A 12,302-nucleotide genomic window follows, 5' to 3' on the forward strand; every position below is an offset into this window, starting at 1 on the left:
CAATGATGGGAATCATTTTGACAGATTCATAGGCGCATGAAATCACTTGGAGGCTCACTCCACCAGAGAATAAAAACTAGCATTGTCGTCTGAGAGGAGGAGGTCTAAAGGGGAAGATTCCTTTGTTCACTGGAGCCTGCGGTTGTTAATGCTTTTGGTAAGAAAAAGTACAACAAATCTTGCTGCAATCTTAAGTTGTGTCTGGGGTAAAGACAAAGAAGGAATCATCAAAAGGCTCATCAGCATAAAGACTCTTCTTTCTACAAAAGCACAGTGCCTAAAGTAACGTTTGTTGAATTCTGCCATCATGACAGAAAAAAATAGAAAGTTCCAGCAAAATATCACCTAGAACCGGCAACACTAAGAGGAAATGCTCTAGGTTGAAGAAGTAACAGTAGTGGCTGGAAACAACAATAAATTTAGATTTTCCTAGCCTTGGTGTCAGAAAGGCTAGATTTTATTAAAGACAAGGAGGTGAGTATTATGCTTTCTTTTCATGCTTTATTTAAACAGCAGCCAAGAACTACAAATCCCAGAATCCCCGGGGAAAAAAAAAAAACTACAAAATGCATCACAATGGGGCAAACCAATCACACTACGAGCCCCATAATAACTATCTTGACTGAGAGCATCAAGCCCTCTTTTCTTGCGAAAGTCAGTCAATGGAGTAACTTGAAAACAGCCATAATAAACCATAGAGAGTCAAAAAGGCAGAGCGGAAGTCCTTGCAGAAGGCCTTAAGGAAAGGATAAACCACTGTAGATCCGGATGAGTCCAGTGAAGGTCCAGAACGAGGAGCCAATGAAAGGCGGTCAGCCAGAAGCTGTGTTGCTGGTTGCGGCTGAGGCAACTGGAAACAAAGAATAGGGAGGGTTAGAAGAGGAGGGATAATACTCGCCTCCTTGTCTTTAATAAAATCTAGCCTTTCTGACACCAAGGCTAGGAAAATCTCAATTTTATTACAAGACAGGAGGCTCATATTATGCTTATTCAAAGCACTGAAATAACCGTTTGCAAAGGATGATCAACAGGCTTACAATAGAAGGTTCTAAACGTACTAACGTTCGACCAATCTGCAGATCTAAGGATATCATGCAAACTAGCACCAGGACCAAATGGCACGGGAAGCCGTGGCACCTCTAACGGAATGGGCGCCATAAACATTGGTAGGGACCCCAGCCAAAGACATCAGCCACTTTACCCAACGAGCCAAAGTGGGAGATGAGACAGATTTGTGGGGTTTCTGAAAGGAAATAAGCAACTGAGATGCGGAAAGGCTCCTGAGATCTGCAGTTCGTGAAACTTAAGTTTTTAGGCAATTACCAACACACAATTTGGGCTGAGAGGGAAAAAAGGGATAAAGGACTGAGGACAAATTGGTCTTGGTATGTCTGGATACATTGAAACACACTCTTAGAGCAGAAAGATGAAAGGAGGAAACATCTAGAGCCTTGACATCAGAAACACATTTTATAGACACAAGACAGAGGAGCATAGTGAGCTTAGCAGACAAATATTTCAAGGATAGTTCAGAATTATCGGGCCAAGAAATAAGAAGACGAAGGATGGAGTTCACATCCCACAGAGAATTGTATTTGGGGGCTGGAGGTTTGGAAAAACGTATTCCTTTTAGAAGGCGACAAACTAAGGGGTGTTCTCCTACAGGTCTACCGTCAACTCTGACATGTTCTGAAGAGATTGCAGACCTATAGGTATTGACAGTACGGTAAGCCTTGTCTTGAGAAGCTAGGGAGGCTAGGAAATTTACAATTAAGGTAACGTCTGCTGAAACGAGATTGGAATTCCTGTCCACACACCAGCTACACCATACCGACCAGGTGGAACAGTAGACTCTTGCTGTACCTGGAGCCCAGGATTGTTGGATGAAATGGAAAGCCTGTTCTGAAATTCCTTGGGTTCTCCAGGAAGCTCCGAAATCCTCCAAGCTATAAGATACAGGGAACCTTGTAATACGAGGTCGTGGGGAAGACCCTGGGGGTTCAGAAGAAGATCAGGGAAGGGAGAGATCAGGACTGGAAGATCCGGCGAGAGTTTTAAGAGGGTCGGATACCAAGGTTGAGATTGTCAGAACAGGGTGACTAGGACTAGAGAAGAACATGAGCTAGGACCCGAGCAATAAAGAGGAAGGGGGAAAGGCATATAGAAGGGAAGGAGGCCACGCTTGAAGAAAAGCGTTGGTAGCCAAGGCCAAAGGATCTGGTCTCCAACTGAAGAAGTTTGGAATTTGGGAATTGAGCCTTGAGGCAAAGGTCTATGGTAATTGAACCGAAGATAGAAGAAAGAAGATTGAATATGGAAGGATGAAGCCGCCAATCGCTTGAATCCTGGAGTGTCTTGAGAACCAATCGACCACTACATTCAGATTGCCCGGGAGGTATTCCGCCCTGACCGAAATGTTTATGCCTACAAATTCCCAGAGACTCTTGGCCAAGAGAGACAATTGATTTATGTTACGGCAGATAGGTTGTCCATCCTGAGAAGAATGGAGCATTTTACCCTGTCTTTTGTAAAGGACTGGATGGCAAAGGAACCTGCAAGCATCTCTAAACAGTTAATGTGCATTGACGGCTCCTGAAAGGACCATGGACCCCAGGTCGAGTGTGGACCACATATTGCGCCCCAACCTGTCAGACTTGCATCTGACTCCAAGACAAGATCTGGTGTGGCAGAGAATATTGTTCTCCCGTTCCAGTCGTCTAAATGACTCATCCACCATATGAGTTCTTCCCTGGACTCTGCGTCTAGGGCAACCTGATCTGAATATGGCAGACCTCGTTGAAGATGACGGATCTTGAGCCTTTGGAGGGCTCTGTAATGAAGAGGTCCTGGGAAAATGGCCTGGATCGAAGAAGAAAGAAGGTCTACAAGACGAGCCAATGCTCTGGAGGGAATAACAAGGGAGAGACAAGGCTTAACGAACCTCCTTCTTTATTAAGGAGACTTTGTATTGAGGAAGCTGGAGAGTCAACTCGGTAGTGTTGACTAGAAACCCCAGAAACTCAAGAGATTGTGAAGGGATCAGAGCGGACTTATGAAGATTTATAAAGAAGCCCAATCGAAGGAGAAGATCTTGACAAAGATTTAGCTGAGATGCAAGGGAAGACTTGTCCTGAGCCATAATAAGGAAATCGTCGATATAGACGATAAGTCTTATTCCTTGAGCCCTGAGGAAGGCTACCACAGGTTTGAGAATCTTGGTGAAACACCAAGGGGCAGAGGAAAGGCCGAAGGGAAGAGTTTTGAATTGAAAGAATGTATTCCCCCACTGGAATTGAAGAAATTTTCTGAAGGAGGGATGGACCGGCACTGAAAGTTAAGCTTCTTGAAGATCTATAAGAACTAACCAGTCATTGTGAAGGAGGAGATCCCTTAGGTGGAGAATGGTTTCCATCTTGAAATGGTGGTAAACTACGAAGTTGTTGAACTATATTAAGTTTATGACCGGGCAATGTTTTTTGTTCTTTTTCTGTACCAAAAAAAAGATAGTGCTGAGAAAACCGGAAGGGTTGAAAACCACTTTCTCTATAGCTTGTTTCGACAGAAGAGCTTGTATCTCGTCCTGAATGAGGCAAGACTGATTTCGAGAAAAAAGGAATTAAACACGCCGAGTGAAGCAGAGCGTGTAATTAGACGAGCGGTGAGGGAAAAAATGCCTCAGGCGCGGCTGTCAGAACGCTGAATGGAATGTTCTGACAGCTGGTCCAACGCGCGAAAAGCGCCAGAAAGGAGTCGCGAGCGCGCATAAATAAAGACATTAAGTAAAAGGGTAACAGTGCCCACCTAGAATATACACCAAAAACCATTAAATACATACTTAAATTGATAAAAGTACTTTGCAATAGAAATGAATAACAGGCGAGCCGGGTACTTATCTTGACTGCGAGCAGCAAGAAAAGAGGGCTTGGTGCTCTCAGTCAAGATAGTTATTATGGGGCTCGGAGTGTTATTGGTTGGCCCCATTGTGATGCATTTTGTAGTTTTTTCCCCAGGGATTCTGGGATTTGTAGTTCTTGGCTGCTGTTTAAATAAAGCATGAAAAGAAAACATAATATGAGCCTCCTGTCTTGTAATAAAATTATGTTTCTGGAGCCCAATGGAGGAGGCCTTGATTTCTTTGATACCAAAGCCAGGGATGGACCAGCTCGAGACAGGATTGCCCGTTCCCATATTGATGCTTATTGCCGATTTTCAACTTCTTAGTCAGTTATTGGTGGCCACACTCCTTCCCTACCTCCCTGGTTTGATCCACGAATACCATTTGGGGTTTATCCCTGGGAGGAGCACCCTGCAAAATTTGCATGGACTGGCTCATGTAATACATGACCCCCATGTTCAGAAGGGAAACTGCGCGTTAGCATTTTTGGATATAGAACAAGCTTTTGACCCGCTACACTGGAAATGTATGGAAAGTTCTGGAGAAGGCAGTGCTCAATACCTCATATCGCTTGGATAAAACCATTATATACTCATCGACAAGCGAGAGAACGCACCAGACTCTACATCTCAGACTAATTTCTCCTCCAACATGGCACGTGACAGGTATGTCTCCTCGCACCATTAATTTTTGCTATTGCAGTGGAACCTCTGCCTGCAGACTGCGATACGCCCTGGCGGGATGGGGTAAACAAGTGGGAGCTACAGAACACATCTCTATATGCAGACGATGCTATGGTATACTTGAGATGCCCAGATATTTTGGTCCCCATTCTATTAAACATAATGCAGGAGTTCTGGGAACTCTCAGGCCTGACATAACAAAATCTGTTTTGTCCTCATTAGATTTACTAACTTGGAAAACTGAGAGCGACCCGCTGGACAGCCTTCCATAGCAAATATAAAAGGTTAAGTATTTAGGCATAAATATTACTCATAATAAAAAACGATTTTATGATCTTAACCTCGGCTCCATGATTACTAAGTTAAAAACCCTCCATCCAATTTTGGAACACATTACATTTATCGTTAATGGGGAAAATAGCCCTACTCAAGATGATAACACTTCCAAGATGCTTGTATGTGATGCAAGGGTCCTTTTATGAGATCCCACCTTTGGTTTTTAGGAAAATAGACCTCCTGATAGTGGACCTTCTAAGGACGGGTAAGCACTGGTGAGTCAGTTTGGCCACTCTGAAAAGAGAATGAGAGACTGGCGGGTTGGAAGTACCGGTCCTGGAACTGTACTATATAGCTACTCAGTTACAGCATGCTGTGCACTGGCTAGCTTGGAAGCATAACTGGGATAGGAGGTTGTTGGAGGGGACCCATGGAAAGCCAACTGGGAGAACTAGTAATGAAGAGGGGAGGGGTACGTATCAGATTTCCTCTTCTGGTCCGGTTGATGTGTAAAATTTGGGAGAGAGCTGTCTGGATTTTTCTTTTTAAAAGACACCTTATGCCCCGGACCTAGATGTCTGGATCTTGCCTCCCTTCATTCGTATGGAACAGGTGATATCGGTGTCCCAAAGGCAAGAAGAGGGCTGTTTGATGTTGTCTAACCTCTACCCTGACAATAGGTTTCTAACATTTCAACAGGCCCAAGAAAGATTTGAGGGTGCAGGTCATTTCTTTTAGTTTGCAAAAATAGCTGCAATAGCGCAACCGGAATGGCCTCTGTTTCCAGAGGCACCAATGCCAATGCAAATGCTTGTCATATTGCTAGAAATGGCGGGAAGATGCAGGCTCATTTCCCACCTATAGAGGGCACTGCACTCCGACAGAGTGAAGCAACCCTTAACTGTTGAAGCGCGCTGGAACGTAAACACGGAACATGATTTAACCCCGAAGGAGTGGAACAAAATTCATAAGGGTGTGAAGGAGGTTGCAGTGTGCACACTTTTTAAACTAATACAACTTTATATATGTAATTTCTCATCCTCAGGCGTTTACATGCCACCTACCCCTCTAGGGACGCCTGCTGCCCAAAGTGTGGAGGTGGGGAGGCGCATGTTTTGTACTTAGCTCATATTTTTGGGAAGCTCCAAGCTATTTGGGAGGAGGTTCTTGCTCAGCTGAAAGCGACAACGGGCTGGGATGTTTGGCACGAAATTGCACAGTGCCTACTGGGTCTTCTCTCAAATAATACAGCTAAAATATCGAGTAGTTGGTATACATTTTAGGCCTAGTAATCACAAAACGGAGAATTGCCATACATTGGTTGAGCCCCAGGGCCGCAACAAGAGACTCTTGGGAGTCCGATGTAGAGGAATGGGTGGGAGCAGAGGAAGTCCATATGAGAAGGACCAGGATGGACGGGAAAGCACAGGATGCCTTGCTGGCCTGGGCGGCAATGAATAAATCGTTACTTGACTTCTCAGCTCGAAACTCACAAGATTCCTAATTTCAGGAGGGGGGGTCGAACTATCATAATGGTGCTCCATAAGGGGGGGAAAGCGAAATGGTTACACACTGCTAGAAAATGGTTAAAATAATCTGGAATAATGAGATGACAACTCAATCAGATATTGTTAAATAGATTACAACAGTTCCCGCTTGGCGGCTAGGGGAGAGGGAAAGGGTGGGATGGGGAGGTACTGTTAATGTTTTCCAATGTATCTGCTATTGATACAGTTTGCTCTAGCTTGCACCCTGTGGGGTTTATTCATCTGTTATCTGACCCTGGACAAGACTGTTACTATGCCAACCAGCGGCCAGTTGCTGTAATATTCAATAAATAAATACAATAAAAAAAATATGTTTCTGACCAGAGCTCTACACAGTGACTTCCTTCCACACAGTGTGGTTGAAAATCTGAATGGTGGCCTCAGGCAGAGTGGAAACCACTGTGCCTTCACTTCAGTTCATTTCTAATGATGTAAGTGGGTTACTAAAATAAATGTTTTTCAGTTTATTTCTAAGGAAATTTGACCTTATTGTTGTAATGTTGCTGAGGTACTCTCAACTTGACAACAGGGAATGATACAATAATGTGACTATGAAAAATCTAACACTGGTGAATAGCGGTTATTAGTTCAAGCAAATTTATTTATCAACAATTCAACACAAAAGGTATGCTTTGGTGACACCTGAAGGTTCAAAGTAGAGGATATAATAATACAACTAGATGTTAGTGAACTTATATGTAACAAGCACCAAACTCTAAACTCTTTACAGGTTTTTAGATAATAGGTTCTGTTATTACACAATTAAACAGTGCTTTTAATCTTCCTCATAAAAATTTAAAACAGAGTTAGCCCAGTAAAGATTCATACCATTAACCTGTAGGCTCAACATACATATAAACGATTAATAAGTCTATGTGGTATAGTCTATATATAATCACTGGGCACATATCCCACCCGAAGTGTCCTGCCAAATAGCCAGGCTAGCCTGAGTGCCACTGGGCCTATAGAAGAAGCTAAGAAGTGGCATTTCTGATGCAGGGTGGCTGGGTGCGCACCACTTACTTATCCATGACAAAAATAAAAATCTGATTGAGGCAATTAGACTGGTAATATGGTGGTACACCACGGAGATGCAATTTGTTCAAGTGAGAAATAAACAAGGCAGGTGGAGTCAAGCACAGGGGTATGATCTGTGGAAGTATGAATAAAGAAAACAGTAAGGAAGACCGGAACATGGGAAAAAAGTAGACCACAAGGAGGTGTGGAGGAGGTTTTTGGGGAGGGGGGCGTAAACCTTCTCCACACCTCCTTGTGGTCTACTTTTTTCCCCATGTTTCGGTCTTCCTTACTGTTTTCTTCAGGAGATGAGATGTCTGAACAAATATGACTGGTTTTGGGACTGAGATTTGAAGCTAGGTTTGTACAAAATGAATTAAGGAAATGTGACAACAATAGGGAGTCGAGATAGAAAACAGAAAGATCACTGCAGAAAGTAAAGGAGTGAGAGGATACATGGCAAACTATAAAGGAAAAGACATCACAGCATGGATTAATTATAGTGGAAGAAACACAAAGGAGTTTTTCAAGAAAAGCAGAGTGTTATAGCAGAGTTTTGCAAATTGATTGCAGAACTGGGGGATGGGGGTCAATTCATAGAACACAGTTAAATGAATAACAACTATGTTTTACAGATCTGTTTTAAGGTGCCAAGCAGATGCATGCGATCTTGTGCAAACTGTATGCATTCTACAGGAGTTGGAAGAGGAAATTTATGCGGAAGACAGGACAGTTCACCAAAACGTCTTTTAACGCTAGTGGGATCCTCAGACTGCTAAGATGGGATCATCCCTTTGTTCCTCTTCCTGTCTGCCATTGATCGCCTGTTGTGATTGGCTCGAGCACTCTTGTTGGCTTCCTTCTTTCGACGTTCCTGTAGAGTGTCCCGGCTCTGCCCCTGCCCGCGGCTGGTACCCACGACTGCAGGAGAGTTATCATGTCTGATTCTGCAAGGAAAACAGAAATTCCAGAATGACAGCGTGAGTGGCATTGCAATTTACATCTCACACTGAACAAGCCACAGCAAAATTCCCTGCTCCCCCTCAGACTCTTCCAGCCGAGGCTTGTCACACTTTCCATAAGGCAGAAGTAACACTGCAGTTAACTTCAATTGGGAGACAGCTCTAAGTTAAAGACATGGAGAAGTCATGGCAGGAAATGTAGGCACACTGAACAAGCCACAGAAAAATCCCCTGCTTCCCCTCAGGTCCTTCCAACTGAGGTATGTCACACTTTCCACAAGGCAGAAGTAACATTGGAGTTAAGTTCAATTAGGAGACAGGTCTAAGTTACACTACACGGGGAAATCATGACAGGAAATTTAGGCCGAAATCAAGTGGTAAGTAGAACAAACGTAAAAGCACAAGGAAAATGAACATAGAGACCAAGGCTAGATAAACAGAGCATGGCAATTCATGCATGGAGCAAACCTCCTGTTGCAGCGAGAAGAGTTGTCAAACAAGGAGCAGGACTAGAATGAAAATGCACATCAAGCATTGAGTGGGCAGGAAGTAGCCTGACAGTATGAATGAATTATATTCTTCAGTCAATTAAAACATGTTCAAAGAAAAAAGCACAATCATCACATTGTTAAAAAAACACGATAAAAAACAACTTTCCCTGTTTTTGTCTCATTAATGCCCAAGCCCATGTTCCTGCCAACGACATTTGTATTAACATGTGCTTACTTTTGTTGCATCAAAGTCCCTAGTGTAAGAGGATAAAATAAGGGTGGGGTACAAAAACTACTTGTAAAGTGCTCTAGCGCATGTCCCTATCAACTACATTTATCCTAGGCCAGTGGTTCCCAACCTGTGGTCCGCGGACCCCCAGGCATCCGTGACACATTCCCAGGGGGTCCGCAGGCCTGGGCTAGGAGGAAGGCACTTCTCCAGCTGGGGCCTCTGACAAACATATGCTTGGGTGTTTTCATATTTATTACTTCCTTTGTTGAGCAGTTTTAAACACATTGCAAAGCTCCTTGTACTGCAAAAATAAAAGCGTCAAGCTAACTCAAGTGATTAATGTATCTGCTGGAGAGAGATGGGAGTTTTGTGCAGTGGCAGTTTTGACTCACAGGTAGCACAGATGGTTAATATGCCTGCTGCAAAGAATGTGTATCATGCAAAGGACATTATTTTATGTGCATGGCACAGTGGGTTACTGCTTTTGTCACAGATTCTTTTGTTACTATGCAGTTCATAATCGTAATCTAGCACAGTGAGCTGTGAACTGCCATTTAAGAGCTGCATGCAAACCGCATGGCACAAATTAGAAAGTTTTTTTTTTCCTAGTTCTCCATTTTCCTTATGCTGCTAAAAAAGGTTTGCTTGTGTAGAAATACATTCTTATTGCTAACGCAGTGCTTAATTTGTGCTTGTTGTGTCCGGTGCTGAGCACCAACACTTATTTTTGAGGGCTAGGGCTTATTCTTCTGCCTCAAGCATTTGCTGCGAGCAAAAGACACACATGGGAAAGACTGAGGAAGGGAAACAGGAAAAAGCGTCACAAAGGGAGAAAGTAGAAAGCTGCTAGAGTGAGCTGAAGTGGCAGGGAGTGGCTTTATATGGATTGAGGAGTCCCGAGATGGCTTCACGATTATGCTGCCTCAGTATTCCGTGTACCCACATTTAATTGCAGCAGCAGCAGCGTGTTTAAGAGGAGGGCTTTGGGCACCGGCACGTTTTTATTTACAAATTAAGCACTGTGCTAACCTCATCGCTAATCACTGTGCTGTGTTCTGAATCCTAAGTTTGTGCTTCTCTGGACCAAGCACTCTTAGAAAATGCCTACCAGTGTGGATAACATGTAGATCCTACACCTTGTAGTCCCCTGTAAAGTGCCCTGACACCCTGCAGTGGTATGAGAGGTGCTATAAAACAAATGAAGTACATGTGACAGAGAGGCTAGGGAGAGATGAGAGGCCCTTATGGTTTACTTCCTTTCCCCTTTCACTTATGTATGTGAAAAAGCTTTCACAGATCTTACATACCTAAAAAATAAAGACAGAAATCGCTCCGAAATGTAGAATCTGACTTGAGGATTCACCTTTCCTAAATAAAACCAATCATTGAAAAGGTAGTTGCCGAGATGCAGCACCAACCTTCCCAATAAAATGTTTCGATTTTTGCATATTTTTTCAATATAAAATAATTTTATCTTCAGTAATTTGAGTATTTGGTGTGTACTTGTTATATGTTTTGTGAATTACTGTTTTAATGTTTGAAAATTAAATCGTACAAATTGCTGGGGGTCCCCAACTTCCAGTAATGATTCATTGGGGGTCCTCAGGAGTCAAAAGGCTGGGAACCACTGTCCTAGGCTGTTCTTACTTTTGTTGCTTCAGAGTGCTTGGTGTGCGATCCCGCAAAGCTAAGAGGGTAGATATACAGGGTGCAAGCAACTAACAGTAAATATTGCACTTGTTATATCAGAAGCTAACTAGGTAAAGTGATGATTGCAATTGCGGATGCCCCATTAAATAGGTAAATTTTAACAAAATGCTGTCAGTACATTTGGGGATAGGGTATACAAAAAAGTGCTTATTGCTTTTGCAGATTAAATTGTAGATGGGCGAAGAGGACCAATATGAAATCAGTGCACTAGCGAAAATATTTTTTCGGTTCAGTCACTAGAGTAAAGTGCAGTCAGTGCTTTAACAATAAAAGGCCTGATTTAGATGACGGCGGAAAGGAATAATCTGCCAGAAGCGTGATGGAAATCCCGTCCGCAGTATTACGATCCCATTATAGCCAATGGAAATTCTAATACAGCAGACAGGATATCAGTCAAATTTGTGACGGAGTATTCCCTCCGCCAACATCTAATCAGGCTGCCTTCAGTGCAGATACAGACAATGTGGCAGAAGTCTTCCTTTACATATTGGCGTAGCCGGCATGCAGTCACCGTGGTTTGTCTCAGCCAAGCGGGGAGTTACATAAGGTGGTAAAGCAGTCGATCTAGCAGCTCAGCAGCTTAGGTTTTGCCCTTAATCCAATCAGTTCACCGAAATAAGGCTGTGACTTAAAGAGGCTTTATGCGCCACGCATGTGATCTTTTTGACAGCAAGGCTTTGCCAGTGATAGAGGACAACTTCCTGGCTGCTGAACTGATGGCTCTGTTGAATGCAGCATGAGTGAGAAATAAGGCCCAGAGCAACTCGGCCTGCAATGTTATTAAAACTAGAGTAATATAAGCATATGCCTGGATGCTATCGGGATCAACTACAGCGCTCCAACACAGTACTACTTAGTGTGCCTCCCAACTAATTTTTCAACTTGTACCATGTTTTTAAATAAGAGCCAAGGCTGATTAGCTTCTGCCTCAGTAGTCCATACTCAAGCCATAGTTTAGGTTGGGGAAGTATACTGAAGGACGCTGTACACCCACCAACGGGTGCCAAATGTTGAATTAATTTATCTGCTCTTCCCCACAGAGCTTCCACTCCATATGCTATCGAAGGTATGCATTTTGCAGCCATGACTTGCAGTAATGGTTGACGAGACAAGCCCTTCAGGGTGTTCCTCGTAAAACAGAAAGTTGACATTAGGGAATTACTTTTCCTTTGGATTGAGCAGCAGTGGGTAGAAAATGTGCCCGAGTCATAAATTACCCCCAAATAGACTTTGGGGGTTATTCTAACTTTGGAGGAGTGTTAATCCGTCCCAAAAGTGACGGTAAAGTGACGGATATACCACCAGCCGTATTACGAGTTCCATAGGATATAATGGACTCGTAATACGGCTGGTGGTAAATCCGTCACTTTTCCGTCACTTTTGGGACGGATTAACACCACCTCCAAAGTTAGAATAACCCCCTTTGTCACTGATTCCAAGGATGAGCCTTGTAGATGAAACTTTGGTGGTGGGCATCATTTTGAGGTGA

General features: G+C 43.3%; 1 protein-coding gene across 1 annotated transcript in view; it reads right to left on the reverse strand.

Annotated features, from left to right (window-relative positions):
- Positions 1-6,981: 6,981 nt before the first annotated feature.
- ASCC2 (activating signal cointegrator 1 complex subunit 2) overlaps positions 6,982-12,302 on the reverse strand; it is a 378,910-nt gene continuing 373,589 nt past the window's right edge. Inside the window, exon 18 of the mRNA XM_069214595.1 lies at positions 6,982-8,365. Within this exon, the coding sequence (XP_069070696.1) occupies positions 8,194-8,365 (172 nt within the window). The 3' untranslated portion in view covers positions 6,982-8,193. The remainder of the gene's footprint in view (positions 8,366-12,302) is intronic.

Source organism: Pleurodeles waltl, chromosome 11, assembly GCF_031143425.1.
Source record: "Pleurodeles waltl isolate 20211129_DDA chromosome 11, aPleWal1.hap1.20221129, whole genome shotgun sequence".
NCBI lineage: Eukaryota > Metazoa > Chordata > Amphibia > Caudata > Salamandridae > Pleurodeles > Pleurodeles waltl.